We start from the raw sequence: 19548 nt of genomic DNA, 5'->3' as shown, positions 1-19548 counted from the left end.
TGATTTTGTATTATGCGCTGTAAAGGACTCTTCAAGGAACTTCATAAGACATTCAACTGACTGACTGCCTCTGGAAAAGCCGGCACTACTTTTCGTCGTCATGTTTTTTTTTTTCTCCTCGTCTCACCCTATTTCATTCCGTTTTCTCCTGATGTTTTGTTGAGTTTTATTTGTCCGGAAAATAAATAAGATGGTTTGCATTATCTTAGTAGTGCGGTATAATGAAATAAGCATCAGTGATGATGTTAGCATTTAGCACTATTGGAAGAAACAATCCCACAACCTTACAGCAGGTAAAGTAACCTTACGCGCTCACGTAAAAGCATGCATACACGAAGACGCTGTCCCACGGTGTCGGCATGACGGCGATGGTAATCTCGGTATGTTCAGTATTTGGGGCATGCATTTAAACGTGCTTGGTGTCATTGCTGAATTGCTAGATTTAATACAACATAACATGCATTAACATGTTATACTTAACCCTGAGTTAATACCACAGGGTCATAATAGCTAGCTTGTCACTCTCACTAGCTGAAAACATTAAGCTCTGAACGTGCAAACAGTTTCGTGCAGCTGAAATACAAATTTCATCTGCTAATCACTCTTAATTTTGGAAGTCTGTCAATGGATAATAAACCTGTGGTTCATTTTAGGAGCAATTTCAAACATTGGCTGATTACCTTCAAGGCTTAATTAGGTCTAACCCGAATGCAGTTCTGTCATATTCGTTCCTCTCATGAAGCAGACCACAATAATCAACAACAGCCACGAGGAGACGGCATCAGCTTCCAGTCCCACAAAATCCAAATGAGGGTATTTGCATGAACGCAAGCTCTAAATATTGGTAATGAAAACAAGCAAAAAACTATTTACAAGACGAACTTGTAAAATGAGCCTCACAATTGTTTTTATATTGTACTAATTTCTAAATTGCAAAAAGTTGAAGTTATGCGCCTCGCTCTCAAAGTAGCCCAATTTGAATATTTGTCAGCAAAATAATAATTTTGTTGAATCCCAAAAATAGCAAAAAGACACATCTCTCTCAAACGGGAGCGATGGACAGAGCGGTAGCGACATAGGGTTAAAATCCATTGTTGTGGAAGTATACAGAAACGTATCTTCAAGTATCATGTACATACTGTATGTGCAAATTTGATTATGTGTGTGTCGCAGGAATAGTTTGGCTTGGCAGACGGGTCTCCCGAACCACTAATATTGTCCGCAGGCCTGTAAGTAACCAGGGCCTCGCCACCATACTTGTTAACACCCTGACCAAAATCGAACCAAAACACGACCATGTCCCCAAGCCCGGAACCCCCAGACTCAGCGGCTTCAAACTCCAGAGCGGCAGAGACAGGCCTGACCGCTAACCTCCACCACCGACGCACAACACACACATGTCACTCACACTCAGTTATGCACAATAACCACGACAGTATTCCACAGTCAGACCCAGCATGTGCGACGCCACAATGTTTTTTTTTGTCACCTCCAATGTTTGTCATCAATTAAGCATAATGAGATCAGTGGCTTTGGACAGAAAGCCCGGTGAATTTTGTTATTACGGTTCAGGAATCATCACTTAGAAAGTCAGTCTCAGCCGGCTGCGGCCACCGTCAAGAGCAGCTGGGAGTAGACAGAACCACCTATAAAAGCATATTGGTTTAAACAACCACTCCCTGTCTATTAGCTCAAAATGACATTTAATGACGCCTTATTAACTCTGCTCCAAATCAGCACAGTGGCTACACCGGACTAATGACGCCCATAACACCATCCCTCCCGCCGAAACATGTCAAATGGGCGTGCACATGCAAATGGGAGCTTGAAGACAGACATGCATGCACTTTGAGTCATGTCCATCTTGAGAAAACAGATCTGTGCATGTCTGCACGCATGAACACACCGACCGACACGCAGGAGTTTGCGGCGGCAAACCACACAGAAACCGAAGGCTGTCAAACGATTAAGCACAATGCATGCCACAAAAACCGAGTCAGCCTCATGCTAATGGCACAGTAGCCAAAGGGACCTAACCAACCACTCGAAAAACCGTCACACACGTTAACACGTGCGCACACACACACACACACACACTATGACTCCCTGAGGAGAATCATACCACAGATCTCTGTCGCCTCAATATTCGTGTAATTAATTTGGACAATCTCAGGGCTTTGCGCTCTGTTTATTCCTGTGCGGTCTAACTTTACCCCCCCCCCCCCCCCCAGCTGATATTAGTGACCTACTGCTGGGGGAGAGATGACATCATTCAGGTAGACTCATAAGGCTGATCACACAACCCAATGAGACAAACACAATCAGGGAAAGTGAGGGAAAACCGACATTAACATCGGGAAAGGTGTCAGATAAATTCAATACAAACATATAAAAATGACTCTTCATTTGAGCTTTTCAGCCCACGAGCCAGCCCATGCATCGACTTAACTTCCAGAAGCAATGCTGCTTTTGCAGGGGAGGGCCACAGAGTGCCTGTGTATGTCAGATTCAAGACAGCCCACTGCTCTCTCTCTCTCTCTGTCTTCACGTGGACCTCTGCTGTAAGGGCCTTGTGTACCACAGGCCTCCTAATTACCCACTCGTTTAGCACAAAATAGAGCTGTAATGGCCAACAAAGCCCCCCTTCCATGTGTCAATGAAGCGTTCACAGATAGAATCACAGTTTTGGAGACAGCCAAGGCTCTCAGTTCCTCTGTGTTGAAAACCTGGAGGAGGGGAGGTGCGGTTGAGAGGGCACATGTGTGTTTTGCCACCCTAAGACCTCAGCTTAATGACCCCTGAGAGGGAGACGTGTTCTGGCTGTAGTTGTTGGCTAAATTACACCGGCGCTGCATTTCTGGCCGCTTAACAGTAAACTAAAGAAGTTCAAGGGGTTACGGATGATGCCATACTCTTTATTGCCGAAATTGCCATCCTGAGATTGAATTTGGAGCGCACAGAGTTCAACTTGAAAGCCTTGCCCCAGAGCACAGTTTGGTTTGGTTGGAGACCAAGGGAGACTAATAGGTGACAGTGTTTAGGGTCCGGAATCCCCTCACCTGATGTCTGCCATCACCTGTAAGCTCACTCCACATATGTCCAAGCTTCCTGGAACACTTTCTGGACGCAAATATAAGACTGCAACTTTGTTGAGACCAAACTGAGGCTTTTCTAAACAAAATTTGCTCCGATCCGACTCCCATCTGCTCGCCACCAAATAGCAGGACTTTGTTTGTAAGTCATCTGATGTGGGGGGGGGGGAGGGACAGCAGATGCACAGGAAATGCTTTTGATCAAACGAAATGGTTGGAAAGCAAGGAGGGATGGATGAGAAAAAGTGTGGGTGATTGTGAGTGCATGTGCGTTTGATGACAAGCATGTGCCTTCGTTTCAGGGTGCGTGTTGATGAACAGGGAACGCTGAGCGTCGGAGTTTCTTTTTGGCAACAGAGACTGATGGCAGCACTAATCCCACTGTCTCCCGGCTCCTCTGAGTCTCTGTGCACCCTGGTGCCACGTGTGACGGGGCAGGCAGGCGGGCGGGCGGGCGGCTGGGTGGGTTGTTTGTGATGTGATATTATTCATTGAGACGCCATGAGATGAGAATATGCGTTTTTATGAATAGGGAGAAGGGTTGGGGAAACAGCTGCATGCCAGACCAGTTGGCACTAACAGCTATAGTAAATTTTTTTCCCCCTCCTCAGTTGTTTTTATATGGGCCATTAAAATGAGCTGATGCTAGCGTTCTGCTACCCAGTGTACACTCTTTAGGATATTCTGCCTCACTTTTAATTTCTCTTTTCTCCATCAAACTGTTACATGGGAGGTTGAACCGCTCTCTGAGAGGGGAACTCAATTACAGGCCTGTTGATTTCTAATTAAAAGAGCCGCAACTTTTTTTCACTCAACTCTTTATTTATTTATTTTTTTTAACCTGTTTTATTAGCCCATCACTGTTTCTGCCAGGCTAGCTGCACAGCCACACTCCACTTATTGTATCATTTACTCATCCTGGGTCAAAGAGTATTATAGCCTCTGACTCTTGAGGGGAGCCTTCTAAAGCTTTCTGGACCATGAGTTATCTAGACTTGTGCTTACGACTTCAAATTTCTGTGTTGCAAAACTCACGTTGCAGGGTTTCAATAAAGCGAGAGGCAGGATGGGTCTAATGATAGATGCTATTTGGTGGAATGAAAGGAAATTTAGGATGCAGTCATTTTAGGCTTTTAAAGTCAGGAAATGCCAGCTGTTTAACTATTCCTTTAAAGATCTGCTGCAAATCCTCCGTACCTTTCGAGCACGGTACTTAATAGTTGTGTACCCATTCAAAAGGCAAATTAAAAGAAGCTTTACATTGCTTGCATCTATGTCATATTCCCATGATGAAACTGCATGTGCGTGCCTTTGTACTCACTCCTGGGCTCACGCGGTCCGTCCACGGTGACCTTTATGGCTCGGTGATAAGTGGCCACTTGTGGCGGGTTGGTGAATACCGTGATTGTCAGTGTGAAGCTCTTGCCTGTGGTGACATAAAACAACATTGAATGTAATTCCATCTGCAGAGACAATGACCTACATTCATATCTAAATCATCTGCAAGTCACAAGTGTGTTTGGCGACAGCCAATACAAACTGGGCAACATCAGCTTTAAGAGGATCAACGGCAGACGACGAATTGGCTGTTTTACAATGTCTATCTTTGGCTGAGCCTGAAAGGACAATCAACTGTAGGAGCCAGTATCTTGTTATCCAGCATGTCTCCCAGTCGAACGCCGCGTGAGTGGGCGAGAGGCATTTTAATAGTCACTTCCTCTCTCGATAATCCCCAGCAGTTGCTGCCTCGGGGGTTAAGTGTGTATGTGTATGCTCTTATGTCGTCCACGAGGACCGCTATGAATCACGGCGCAGAAGCCAAGTCAGCAGCGGCGCTAAGGTCTGAGGTATTTCAAATGTGTTAAGTAACCATGGCTACGCACAGGAAACAGGAAGTGGGGGGGGGGGGGGGGTAGATTTGCTGCAGCGACTCACTGGAGCAGCTGTCTACTCAGCCTCAATGGGTGTCCTTCCAGCCCATGCTTCACACTCTGGTGCAATGTAGACATTCTTTTCAAGGAATCAATACGATCATTCGGGGGAGGTAGTGGATCACAGGTGCAGCAGGTGTTCCACAGATCACGTTTCCTAGTGGCATGTGCTACCTGTGATCTATTGAAGCAACCCCATACACCGTAAATCAATTACTAGTAAAGAGACGATCATCAGTACCTGATCGTTCTCTGGATCACCTGTCCTACACACCGCCCAAACCATCGCAGCCCTGCAACCATCAAGCCATCGCCTGCTTTTCTGTGCACCATGACCCTATAAGCTATCTGACATCCTATCGGTTTGCACGACTTGTACTTATCTTCGTCATCATTACCTGGTATTCATTTCAGACACCTCTATCTCCCTTGGCTCCTATGTCACTTCCTGTGACCAGATTCTGTGTCACAGCACGGACAATCACGCAACGTCTCCGTGCCCACCGCTAAGCTCTACACTTTGTCGGCCCTTGTAGATCTAAATCCATTAATTCGTCTTCCGAACTCGAGGGCCATACTGGAGCCCAGCAGCGAACGGGCGAGAGGCGGGGTACACCCTGGACAAGCCGCCAGCTCATCGCAGGGGCACACACAGAGAGACAATCATTCACGCACACACTCACACCTATGGACAATTTAGTGTAACCAATTAACCTAATTTGCATGTTTTTGGTGGTGGGAGGAAGCCGGAGAGAACCCACGCAGATGCCTCACCGAAAGGCCTAAAGTTGGATTCGAACCTGTGACATTCTTGCCGCGAGGCAACAACGCCTACCAGCTGCGCCACCTTGTATTATTATCCCTCTATGACAGCTTTAACAGACAAGGAAGTTGAGATTAAATACGCATGTACATCCATGCCAAATCTCAAACCACGTGTGAGGTTATTATTTCGACAATGACAGACGTCCTAAGTATAGGTCGCTTTCCTTCTCTGTGCGGCGGCTTGATGACACACGTGATCTGCGTGAGACTGCAGCAAAACGCAACAGGTTGATCAACCTGAACTTATCGGGGTCATGTCAGGTGAACCGTGTAGGAAGTTTGATACAGGACAGACTGACTGCCATCAACACATTCTTATGCGGTTTTGTAAGCAAGTCTGGTCTCTTAAACTAAAAATGAAAAAGAAGATAGCTTCTTTAAATAGTTTTTTTTTCCCTCACCTATAGCTGAAAAAAAATGTCAAAGCCAATACAAAGGATGCAACATAATTCTGGATTCAGTGAAGAAAGGACGCCCGAGTTAGAGATCATCATGTGGTTGACGCAAACGACCGTGTTGGATGCAACAGCTCCTGCGTGCAGCAGAAGGAGCGCTGAGTGTTTCAGGCCTCACCTCGGCCACTGCGTCCAACGAAGCGGAGGTCGTTGAAACGTGCTACCTGGTTCTTCATCACACCCGAGGCATTGCGGAGCTCGGCAGAGTAGTTCTCGTCATTTCCCGCCATCACTGTGACTACTGTCCCATCAGTTATGTCTCCCAAAGCAACTACCTGTCAGGGCACACAGGTCAAAGTGTAGACATTCAGAATGTAAGGGATTTTACTCCCTCACTCTCTAATGGGAAATATGCAAAATAATATCTCCACCTGCAGCGTGAACGCTCTGTCTGTGTTCACGCCTGAACAGACTCAAAAAGAAATATAATAGCACAGAATTTAACAGAGGAATTCCTTCAGTTTAAAAGGCAGGATCTGATTGAAATGAATCCTCAGCTTCATTCTCAGCTTCACTGATTAAAGACTTCACCTCTCTAATGCGACAGGCTTGTTTTATATTAAACTATACTCTTCTACGACTTATGTTGATAAATGGATTTATTTTCTCTTCACTTCTCAGACGCAGAAACAAATTTGGCAAGGCCCCCCGTGTTATCATTTAGATTTCTGGATGCAGATGAAAGAGCATGCGTAGGCATACAGAGTAGCGATAATTATAGAGCTGCAGTAAGAACAGTTGAATAACACATATATTTGAAAATGTGTCACATCTGATTTGGAGCCAGGGTTACTGCTATACAAATTTCCACTTTGTTGTGTCTTTGATCAATTTTTTTTTTTTAGATATATTTCAAGTAATTAATAGGGTCTTTCCTGGGTGGGAAATGTTTCGGCTTCAAAAGCTCCTCAAGAGGCCTAAAATTTTATAAACATTTAAGTCTTTGCATCTTGTTTAAATATATATTTTTCTCTATGTTTTATTATGTTCATTATAAATCAGGTGAATGTGAAGACTAATGATAATAATAATAATTTATTGTCATTATTACATTATGACGAAGGTGCATAACGTTTTGTTACAATGTGAATGTGAGAATTTAGTGACATTTATTTTTTACATTTTTGGTACAAATCTATAAGAAGATGGAAACAATGCTTTTATTGTGGAGTCATAATTAATTTCGCATATATTAACCCAATAGTGCCAAAAAAAACCAACATATTTTTCTCAATATAAATATACAGATTATATTCTAGAATTCATGTTTGAGGTATTTTGTAGAGAAAAAACGCAAAAAAAGAAAAAGAATCGACGCGTGATTTAGAGTAAAACAGACACGAGGGAAAAATAAAAAAACACAACATTTGTCAAAAAACGGACAAATGAAGTGGATTTGTATAAAGTGTCTCCTTCTAAAACACAAACTATTCTAAATATATATAATTCAGTGGTGACAGTAAAGAAGGACTCCCCCCCTTGTAATGCTGCGAGCGCCACTGAGACGGGACTCACCTTGAAGGCGACAGGCAGCGTCTTATTGCACCGCCAGTGGGAGGGCAGGACCGAACACAGAAAGTTGGGGCTGTCGGTCCGGACCAGCTCGGCCGGGTGGTCGGCGATGATCTCGGCCATGCTGCGGTTTTCGTGGGGACGCAGTCTTGGCACCGCCGCTCCGTCCGGCTGCCCGGCTGGAGAGCTCACGTCGTTCATCTTCCCTGGGATCGGCTGGAGGCTGTTGGATGGCGGACTGAACCTCCGGCTGGCGCTGGGATCTACGGGAATTCGCATCACAACAGCGTGGATGATCAAAAAGGGTACCAAAGTCCTTCCAGCTCCTCCGTTCCTTCCCCTCTCACACGCTCGGGGAGAAAGTTCGGAGTGCGCGGCGCAGCGCGCTGAACCTCAGCGCCTCTGCCAATGGAAAATGGGACTTTGTGAGCGCACGCCGCGCGTCTCAACCCCTCTCCGCTGCAAACTTTAGTAGGCGCCTTCAAACGACATAAAACTGTTCTCTGGCAAGAAGAAAAAAAAATACCCCTTGAAAACTCGATGATGTTTTAAATGACAAGTTCTTTTTCTACAAACTTCTCTTGAGGGAAGCGTCCGTGCGCCATAACGCAGGCGCGTATAGTCGCTCTTGTACGGACATAAATAACATCAAATGTATGTCCACGCGCGTAATGGGTTGATGCAGTTACAAGAAAAAAAAAGCGCGTCGACCCAGATGATCGCGAATGTTTTGTCTGTCTCCTTTCAGTGAAAAGTCAAAGCGCGTCTCCAGGTGCGTCATTGAAGTCTTTGTGCCAAATTGAACGTCTCTCAAAAAGCCCGGGGGCGAAGTACACGCACAGTTTTCAAAGAAAGGGGATTACGATTGAACAACACTCACAGAACAATGGACAGAGCTATTAATAACTAACTTGACGTATATTTCCGTAATGATTCTCGCTCGTGCACGCGCTTTGTAAGGTTAAAATGTTGACGAAGTCGGGGGTCGGAAAGACCGGGGGGGGGGGGTCATCGCCGGTGAGATGAAGAAGGCGGAAAATAGAATCCCGTTTTGCAGCCGTAAATGTGGTTAGTGTTTGGAGGCCGGGGTTTCCCTTGCTGAGACTTTTTGCGGTTTATATAGCCAGAGCGCGCAGCAATTATTGCGCTGATGCGACTCCAACACGTGGTGTCTGGAGTCAGATCCATTCCCGCTGCCATCATCTATCACGCCTATACATGGACGACCGGACGGGTCTCTGCGTAATGTCTGTACCTGTATGAAACACACGCTTTCTCTCCATCCTCACTCACAGTTCGACTCTCGCACACGCTCAGCCGTACATACCGACGTGCTCCCGCTTTCCTGGACCCCCCCGGCGCGCTTCTTACTCTGTGGACGGTCATTTCCAGTCAGTAACGCGCGTCAGTCAGTGTTGAGTTGCGACCGATCCCGGGGGGGGGGGGGGGTGACCTTAGCCTGCGCTCCATGTGAGATAGGAATGAGTGCGTCACCGGAGAGCGGCGAGTCAGGTAGAGGTGTAGGTGTAGAGTTTCGCTTGGGCGCAGGGGAGAGCTGTTGCGCAGGTGTACAGGTCCGTCTACTTTACGCAGGCTTTAGTTTGCTTTCATTCACACATGTGGCCGTTTCTTTTAACACTCAGGCTCCTTTGAGGAGTTCAAATTAAATATAAAATGCCGCTGTACTTCACGCAATATGCAAAATTATCATGTAACTGCAATCTCCGTAAAGAAGACATGGAGATGAGACTCCGGGTCATCCAAATAATGCGTAATTACGCACAACTCGTAACCTTTTTGCATAGTTGTGGAGTACAAATAAGTACATTTACTGAAGCACTTCATTACATTACAAAAGTATATACTATATTTTATTTGCTTCTACATTTATTTGATGCCTTAAGTGATTAAATATTTAATATACAGCACATTATGAGGTTTAAAAATATGTTATATTTGCATCTTTGATTACCCAAGAGTAACCAACATAAACTTGTCTTTTCCATCATATAAAATAATAAAATTCTATTTAAAAATGAATATATAAATAATAATAAAACAGTGAAACCTGTATTCTGAATGCCTTTTACTTTCATAATACTAAAATAATTTCAAATCGGAAATTTCTTGTACTTAGAAAAGCAAGCATACCATGACTGCAACAGCAAAAAAAAAAAAGCAGAAATATTTAAATGCAAATCATTCCTTTGCCTAATCAATATAAACTAAATAAAAATAATTAAACCCATTTTATTAACTATAAGTCACACCTACAACTTCCAACTGTTTGTGTAAACTCTTTAAAAATGTAATTTTACATCTTATTTGTCTCACATTCAGCGGATGCCGCTCTGGCCTGCTTTGTCTTCTCCTCCTCTGTCTACTGTAGAGGGCATCATTCACCCTCTGTGAGACTCCATATCTCACCAGCGCTCACATTCACTCCACCCTGAGCACCCGTCAGTCTCCCAAAGTCTTTTTGGAGCACCACATCACAGAGCAGCATGTGTACTGCCACTGTGTTTTCCTTTTACGTCGCTCCTAAACAAACTTTTATTGCAGAAGGTCTTTAAGACAAAAGACCTTTGATACTACAGGCCCATTTCAAAATAAAAGGGACTTCTGGGAGGCACAGCTGTCAGGTTATTTGGGTCCTCTTGTGGCTTTTGCTGCAGTTTTTTTTATTTCTATAAAGTTGTATATAGCCTTATACATTTAAAATAAGATTTCTGTGTTGAGAGAGTATGAACTGAAAGTGACTTGAAATAACATGACTTCCTGTGTTTCTTAAATATGAAGTGCATGCACACGCATGCAGGCATGTCTGTTAGGGTTATATATATAAGTCTGAAAGCCCTGACATGCATCTGGCACCTCATCATGTGGACGGTGAGGGGGGAAAAAAAAAAGTGATTGAGTTACACTTCCCCTCCCTGTGCCCCAAACACCAGAAATATGGTTCAAATTGTCCAACATTCCCAAAGATCAACTCGCAATTCATGGATGGATAAATGTGAATAGTACTAATTAAATCTATAATAGTGATAAACATGGCCTTGCAGGAACCGTGGAGCCGGTTATTCCAGCAGAGTTAAGTTTCAGCTTTGATAACATCACCGTCTCACCGCTGAATACATTTGGCGTAATGTGGAAAACAGAATCTTGGTAGTGGAATTTAATTCAGGAAATGTTAAGGTTGAAATAACCCTCGAGTCAATTTCATGCCATCAATTTAATCTGCCTAATTATTCTTAATGCAGATCGAGAATTTTAGTTTTGGAGCTTTTTCTCTCCCTCTTTGATTTATATATAAGACACAACGGTGAGTCCGTTAAATAACACACACATATCATTTGTATCCAGAAAATCAGCATACACTAATATTTTTAGGCCAGCTAATCAGTGTCTTTCTGCACTCCGTTCTTGTCCCATCAGAGGCAGTGGCAGGAAGAGAAGAGCCTCATACCCCCCCCACACAAAACCCTTTCCCTCCACCCCAGAGTAGTCGTGACCTAAACCCTGACAAGCTCGGATCATCAAAGACCGTTAGTCCCATCTGACTCCGCTTTGCTTCTCTGCTGTACATCCAGCATCTGCCTTCCAGCTCTCTGCAGGATAGGGCCTGCGCTCATATACTGCCGTAAGGCCTACAGGTTTTGTGCTGGTCAGAGATGGGGCAATTCCGAGATGATCTATTGTTTGATCTCTCAAAGATGTTAGGGAAACACCAGGAGAGGCAATAATACAGAAAAATATATTAAAAAGACTTTAAATCTGGCTTCAGAGTGAACACAGGAACCTTGACACAGATGTCAGACCTGCCGTTCTCTGCATTATCAGTCTTAATATGGTGTAGTAATGAATCTAGCATAATCCGGCTTGTTCAGCGCGGCTGCTGCTCGCCTGGCGCGCAGCTGGATCGTCTCTCTCTCAGCTCTGGTATTATTCATCTACTGTGTTACACTGGCTTGGAGTCATTTCACAGTAGGAAACGTCACTAACAGAGAGGAACCACAATGTACCACATTAAACAAGATGTGCATTTTATGATTCACGATAATATAGCATTTCTGTCGCTCATCTTTAGACCTTGTATTCAATAAAAATTGAATTCAGCCGACACTCTCCGAGTCATTTTTGCTGTCAGTGTACAATAAAACGTCTTCTCTCTTTCCCACTCGTCACAAACACACTGTGAACCGCTAATATATGTCGCCTATTCACACACACACACACACACACATGCATCTATAATGTAGACAGCAAACTAACCATGCAGAATCTGTCTTCTATTGTCTTTGTGTAACTTCAGACTTTGTGACACACAGAATCCCATGCATGTGGCTATAATGGCCTCATCAGCCGGGCCAAGACACTCGTATTTGACCTTCATTAAGAAAAAAATCATGATAACTGAGGACAGCCTCTCCCTCTTCACTTGTATTTCATCATTCAACAGGAAAAGTACAGTCACTTAAGATTCAGGATTAGGGCTACATTTCACAGTCGTGCATTTTTCAAGAAACATAATTATAGCTTTCTAGAAGGACGGCTCTGACGAGGGCCAGGCTTTTTCTGCTCTAACGGGATGTTTCCATGTTTGGCAGGACCCCAGCCAACCAGCATTGCCAGCGAACCAATCAGCGAAGCCCGCCAGTCTAGGCAGCGAAGCGGCCAAAGACCAAGTCTATTGGCCAATCAGCCAAACCAACCAGGAGAGCAGCGATGTGGCCGTAATGCTAAGCTGCCTGAAGATAACGTGGAATGGCAACGGGCCAACAGGGGAGACAATGCGTGAACCAGCCAGAGGAGGATGACGATGGTCAGAAACTTTACTCCTCGTGATCTCATTGACTTCATTACAGTATCGCATCCACACACTGATCCCAGATCACCGCTAAGCCCTTAATGACTGTTTGCCACCAAGCCCGCGTGACATCACCATGAACTGTGAGGACAAGGACGGCACGTTCTGCGGTCAGCGTGTGTGTCTGTTCCGAGAACACTGTTTTCAGCGCGTGCGATCCAAGTTTTGGTCCAAGACTTTGGCTATAGAGTTTATTGTATTTATTCCTTAATGAGAAAGAGAAATGCCCGATATATTTCACTCAGTCCTTGAAATGGCAGGGAGCAGCATGGAAAGAGATGGAGACATGGAGGGGGCGGCGGCTCACTGCTTGTGGCAGGCGGGAGGCAGGGAGGGTATAAAGACAATTTCCTCTTTGCTCTTATTGCTCTGACTGTCTGCCGCCTACCGCCTTCATGGAGGTCCCTAATTGAGATCACTTGTACTTAAAAATAGGAACAAAAAAGGAACTTCTGTGGGCTGGGAGATGGAGAGGAGAAAATAAAGCGGTAATATGTGACGAAGGCTGCCATTAAAGAGTCCCAATGATAGATCTGAGCGCACAGAGCTGAGAACTCTTTCTCTGCCTGCCAGGGAACCTTCAGATGCTGACGTGACACACACCACCTGCTGTCACACCACTGGCACTGTGCATGTAAGTGTGTATTTGTAGGGTTTCTGCATATGTGTGTGGCTCTTTTGGTGGGGTAGGGCGACAGAACCCGGGGCTGCAACACTGGAAAGCATGGACATTTAGTTTTTCCACCTTTGTAAAGAAGTGTGTGTATTTTAGTTTTCTTTACATAGCTGCATCAAAAGATCTTCACAGTCATCAGGCAAAATTGGCTGCTCTTTTTGCACAGTCGGTGTGTTATTAGCTGCGCTGTTATTAGTCCTTCACTTTTAATTCAGCCGTTCCACCAGTCAAACTGGTCTTTCACCTTTCCCAGACTCAGCGAGCGTCCCCAAGGCGTACTGGTTTTCCCTACAAACCATCTATCACTCAATCAGGTCTGATTATGCCATTAATCAAACAATGAGCCCCTCTCTTCAGAGACCAGTTTGAAAGGATTGGCTTGAGGGAAGCTCAGCGTATCCAGGAGTGGTACCGGACCACGGCTGGGAACAGGAACCCCGTAAAGAGCGTTTTTCTTGGACCAAGACCCTCTGTAGGTGCTAAAGACAATACAGACACTCGGGCTAGGCCAACATTCCACTTTACACTTTTCCCTTCCTCTGTGTATTTCACTGGTCTACTTCCTCTCTGCAAACTAGCCGTCTAGTATCAAAATATTTATAGTATATCTGCAAGACATGCTGTTCTCATGTATCCGTTCAGCCATGTGTTCATTAAGCGAGGTAAAACTAATACCAGATTTATCAAGGGAGATTTCCCCTCTGTCCTCCCTGTCCATGCGGCGGGATTGAGGATGATTTATGTGAGGCAAGGAGGCACAGACGACATAGACAGAGGACTTTGTGGCAAGAAGCAAACAGGCCGCTGCTCGGGCGAGCACTCGCAGGGGACTATCGCCTGTCACGAGCGCATTTCCAGGGCTCTGGTGTCGAGACTTGAGGGAGGTAAGGCGGGACAGGCAATCGGCTAAAGAAAAAAGAGAGGAAAGAGACGGGACAAAAGGATGTATGTATGTGGAGGCAAAGAGGAGGAATTTCTAGGTGGGCTGGGTCCAAAACTGATGTAAAGAGCCGTAGAGGAGGGCCAGATGGAGGGTGAAAAAGTCTGCCATGGATGCTCAACTGCACACAGACATAAACATAGACACTGCAAACCCATGCCTTGAAATGTACCATATACTATAGATTTTTGTCTTGGAACATTTTGAATATACTGTTTGTTTTGTTTGGCCATCTGCACAGACTGGGCATTATAAATTTTACTGACAGTAACCGAGCCCAGATCTGAAACCTGAAGATGAGATCCTGGCATTGCTTTGCTGCTTATTTATTAATTTATTTTTTTTGGGGGGGGGGAGATCAATGTCAGAACTGTCAATAAGTCTTTCAGGATGTCTAGTTCTGAGACAACATCCAATCAGATAAACAGGAAATGAAAACACAGCTCCAAGCAGGAACCATGCACAGCCACAGAACCACATCGAATAATAGCGCTCAAACTTCCGAAGTCTTGGATCTCGTTCTGTCTTTTTTCCTGATCTTTTCCTGGTCGTAGTCCCAGCTTGGTACTGCTCCAAAAACACTGAGCCTGAACTCTACAACCTGGAGCCCTCCATACTACACCAAGCTCCAAACTACTTAGGGTAGATGTCAAAAACGACCCTGACGCGGCTCAGATGGAGACCATCTCGAGAGATCTTATGTGCAGCATCTCGTATGTTGCACGAAAAAACATATTAAGTCACTGCTGATGCAGCACACTTAGGAACGGGACTTTGGCAAGAACCATTGCCTATAATTACAGTAAGCCTATTAGGCTACTGGTCAGCGGTGACTCAAGGTGGCGATGTAGAGGGGGGAGAGGATGAAGGGTGGATGGAGTTCATTTTCATAACGTCCAGCCGGACATGTTTCTCAGACAAAACCAATCCCGCTCAGGAAAAGAAAACTTAATGAAATTTGCGGGGAGAAACATGATTTCACAGAAGATAAATCACCATTGTCTGATTATGTGACCCATAGCTTTGTATTTTCCAACACACACACACACACACACACAAACAGAACTTTACAGCTATTCCAAGACGGGGCCTTTTCATGTCATGTCTGCTCTGCCCAAAGCTGAGACCCAGATGACGCCAGCTTTATAGCGCCTAAATTGAGTCTCTAGCAGCGAGACTCATGGGCTGCTGGCTCCCACGAGGAACATTGGTTATGTTGTAAAACGCTGTCCGTCTAACATAATCTATGTTGTGGCGTCACGTTATGAGACAAAGCTGAGAATTTGAATCTCACAGAGATAAATAAAAAATAAAAACCCTCTCTGGCAACAGTTGGTTATTTGGATGTCACCCTCGGTATGACCAGTAAATCGGCGGCTCAGAATCTGCTGCCGCTCTGGAAGCACAAGATTTATGGGGAATGACTTCAAAAGAAACGGTCATCTTAAAAGTTTTAACTGGTTTCCATGGCGTCGCCGATCACTGTGATGGTGTTCTTATGTCTGAAAACTGTCACTTGTAGTTGCAGCGCTCATTTACTGACATTGAAAAAAACAATAATCTCTGAACGACCTTAGTCTCCCGCCGAACTGGTGCAACTTCCCGGGGGCTCAGCTTCGGCACAAACCACAGAACATTATCAAACAGCTCTTTAAAGCATCTCGCAGGTTGAGCAGAGCAACTACTGGCGGCAAGGAAAACCTTAATCGCACTTTAATGCAGGGTTAGAAGCTGTAAACATTGAACATTGCAAGATATTCCTTTTCATCAGTAATTGCCTCACACTGTGAGCCCGATGATTGGGTAATATTTATGATGGGCCCTTAGGGCCTCCTTCCTCTCAGTCTCTCTCATGTCTATAAAATCATTCACCCTTGGCTCAATTGTAGCACAGACAAGGTCCCATCAGATCCTGATTGTATGTATGCTTTTAAAGTGTGCCTCTATAATGCCTTTAATGTGCGCAGGCCATGTGCGTATGAATGCTACGTGGGTGTGTATATACAGGACGTGTGAGCAGCAGTAAAGGGGCCGGCTCGGAGACTCTGGTTAACCGGTCTATAATTTGGAGGCCCAGTGAAGAGTCCCAGCAGCCTCTCACTGTTTGTTTACCAGAGAGACCAACGCCACTGTTTCTGCTGCATTTGCAGGGTCCTGCAGGAAAAGGGTGTGTGTGTGCGTGTGTGTGTGTGTGTGTGTGTGTGTGTGTGTGTAGGGTGTAATGATGTATGGAACATCCTATTCAAGCGAATGTGACATTTTATAGAATAGGCAAAAATAAAATCGTAAAAGTGCATTGTAAAAAATATTTTGATTAAAAAACATGTTGTTAAATTTATGCCTTTTATGTTTATTTCCTTTCAAGGAACCAGTCCTCTCAATTAAGATGAGGAACTCTGACACTGACATCCCTCTGTCCCTTGTTTCATCTCATATGCCTTTATAAAATCAAGGTTACATTACACACACACACACACACACCATCTATTATTTCCTGAAATGGTAGCTTTGTCATAAATAAGAAAACAAAAAGAGGCATACTTCACAAAAACACCCTCACATTAAAAAGTGTTTGTCAGCAGAAACAAAAGACTGCTATTTCTGTTTGTGCTGAGAGTAATTCTCCAGAGACTGAGCTGCTCGCTTTCTGTCCCAATTGAGCTTCTTTTTTTTTTTTTTCACCAATCCTCCTCCCGAGCGGTAATAAAAAGAAAACAATGCAAATCAAAAGACTGGAGCTCCCAGCCTGTCATTTAGCTGTAACTTTGAATTGTCTTTTCTCTGTGTGAGCGATTTTCTTTCACAAACACACACAGACAGAAATGATGCTGCATTCTGAAATTCCATCACAAGAGAGGAAGAAAGACGGAGGCAGAAGAACGTTCAAAATATCACTCTAATAAAATATTCCTGCTCCTCTGGGATCCTCCTTTGCATCGGGAGAAGTGAAGTGGAAAATGCCTGTTATTGGTCTGCGTCCAAAGAGAGAGAGAGAGAGAGAGAGACCCATTTCCTTTGGGGAAAGACAGAAAATAGAATGAGCAGCGCAACAGTTGATGGAAAACTTTTAACTGCTACATCAAAATGAGCTACAGACGATTGTGAGAGGGCAGCTGTCGGGGTGAGTGACAGGATTCAGCTCCAGATGGGAAGCCTGCTCCGGCGAGGATCAGACGATCTGTATGTATACAGACTTTGATCAGACGGAGCAGCGCAGTCGGGTTGGATGTGTGTAAACTGGAACAGCTCAGGGATCAACATAAAACACAGCAGCTAGAAATTCTCAAAAGATGCCAGCCTCAGTCCCAGGAAGGAGCTTTGAAGCCACCTGAAATGTAATGTCGGGGATTTTGCAGTTTTGTAACACTGCTGTACAAGCACAAACTGTTCAAAACTTTTTTTCCCCCCTCAAAACAAAAGTCCCACAAACTCCTGATAAATCCTGGCTGGGAACATTTTATTCACCCCTTATTTTACATTTATAAGCAGTTACTATATAACTTGCTATAAAAGTAGCTTTCCAGATATATTCAAGCGTCTATACCTTTGAAGCATCCATATCAGGGACAATAATCTAAAACACATCTTTATAATAAATGATTTGTTTGTTTGCTGACCAGAGTTCTTAAAGAACTTTTGAATATGTTTCTCCTTTTTCTTCATTTAGAAATGAGGAGGAGAGGGAAAGTCAGAGGAGAATCACGTAAGAAAACGGGGAATGAATTCATTTAAAAAAACAGCAAAACAATTGGACGTCAAGCTCTTTTGAATCGACACGTGGACAAAGTTAATTTGCAGCACTCTGTAATTAAAGGCCATTAAATATAATTACAGCCTTGTTGCTATTGTTCATTGTGTCTTCATACACCGGTTACGGACGCTAGTAGTTCAAATGTCATGTTTTCTGTTACACTATGAAACACGATGATGCATCTACACTACTGGGCAAAAAGAGGCAAGCAAATGTGGTTTATAATATTTTTTATTTCTCCTTTATAAAAAACAAACAAGCAAGTGAAATACGTGTGAGAAACTGTTGCAGCATTATCTCTTTACGTGCTGCGTATGTTTTAGTGTGTGTTAGCTGTGCCCGTGTTTTTCTTCTAAACAGATGTTTGTTGTCTGGGAGTCTTTTGCCACATTTAAGCTGCTCGTCCATTTCTGACTGTTTCCCACAACTGGTCAGCGCCCTCAAATTTTCTGCTCACCAGTTTAACCCTGATATGCGCCTGTAAATTCTCTAGTTGGGCTAATCTAGTGACTCACCAACACTCAAACAGAGAATGACACGCAGACTTTTGTCTTCTGTTCTGGATTAATTAGCAAAAAAAAAAAAAGACCACTTTGTCTTTTATTTTTACTATACAATTTGCTCAAGTTTGGAAACAACCGTTTCCGTAAAATATTTGAGTTCTCCTTCACGTTAACTGATTGTTATCATCTCCCTGATCAAATGTTTTCACCTCCCAAGGAGGGTGATTATGGGTCGAATTCTTCCCCTGACTTATGAAGACATTGTCCTGGTGCATCAGGAAGCATGGACAAAAACGTGACTCATCACTACTGAGTGAGTTTCAGGGGTTCACAGAGTTTAGATGTTTACCAAGCCGTTTGAAACAGAAATCAAAGCCTCACTCTTCAGACACACATTTCATTTGGTTAGAAAACGCAATTAAAATCCTGCACACACACCCACAGACGTTATTTATCCTTGTGTTGTTTGCTTGTAGCGCTAACAAGAATCTCAGTGTGGGAAAGCGACAAGCTGACTAAATTTGGGATATCGTGATGTGTGCTGAAGTAAAAACCGAAGATTCAATTCTTCCATTTTTATTTTCTTTGCCATTAATATAAAAAATGTCAACGTTTCAAACACGCTGACACAGATACGTGTCATGCTTTTATATTTCATTAGCTTGATAATACAAACTGGTTGCCACAGTGTTCTATAAGTTGTTACTTGATGCTGAAATTCTAAATGGGGTTTCCAAATATATCCTCTTAAGTTTAAAGGTCTTAATTCCCATCCCATCTGCACGCTTGCCTCCCCCTTCTCTCTCCCCCCTCTCTCCAGGGGCCACTTTACAAACGAGCGCTACCATTTCTAGCTTCATTCTTCTCCCCCGAGACTTGTCAATATCAAACACACACATTATATTCTGAGTTCAAAGACTAGCGTCCCACTACACACACCTACGCACACTCTCTTGGCCCCTTTTGTGTCTCTGGGGCATATTTAATTTCAGTGTC

The 19548-nt window shown here is 44.1% G+C and overlaps 1 protein-coding gene across 1 annotated transcript in view; it reads right to left on the bottom strand.

Annotated features, from left to right (window-relative positions):
- Positions 1 to 19548, bottom strand: part of runx2b (RUNX family transcription factor 2b) — a 35177-nt gene that overhangs the window by 9712 nt on the left and 5917 nt on the right. The window contains exons 2-4 of the mRNA XM_068754172.1: positions 7819 to 8078; positions 6422 to 6578; positions 4414 to 4518 (exon numbers count right to left, since the gene is read on the bottom strand). Coding sequence (XP_068610273.1) covers positions 4414 to 4518; positions 6422 to 6578; positions 7819 to 8078 — 522 coding nt within the window. The remainder of the gene's footprint in view (positions 1 to 4413; positions 4519 to 6421; positions 6579 to 7818; positions 8079 to 19548) is intronic.

This window comes from Brachionichthys hirsutus, chromosome 20 (assembly GCF_040956055.1).
Source record: "Brachionichthys hirsutus isolate HB-005 chromosome 20, CSIRO-AGI_Bhir_v1, whole genome shotgun sequence".
NCBI lineage: Eukaryota > Metazoa > Chordata > Actinopteri > Lophiiformes > Brachionichthyidae > Brachionichthys > Brachionichthys hirsutus.
This window is presented reverse-complemented; position numbering and strand designations above follow the sequence as displayed.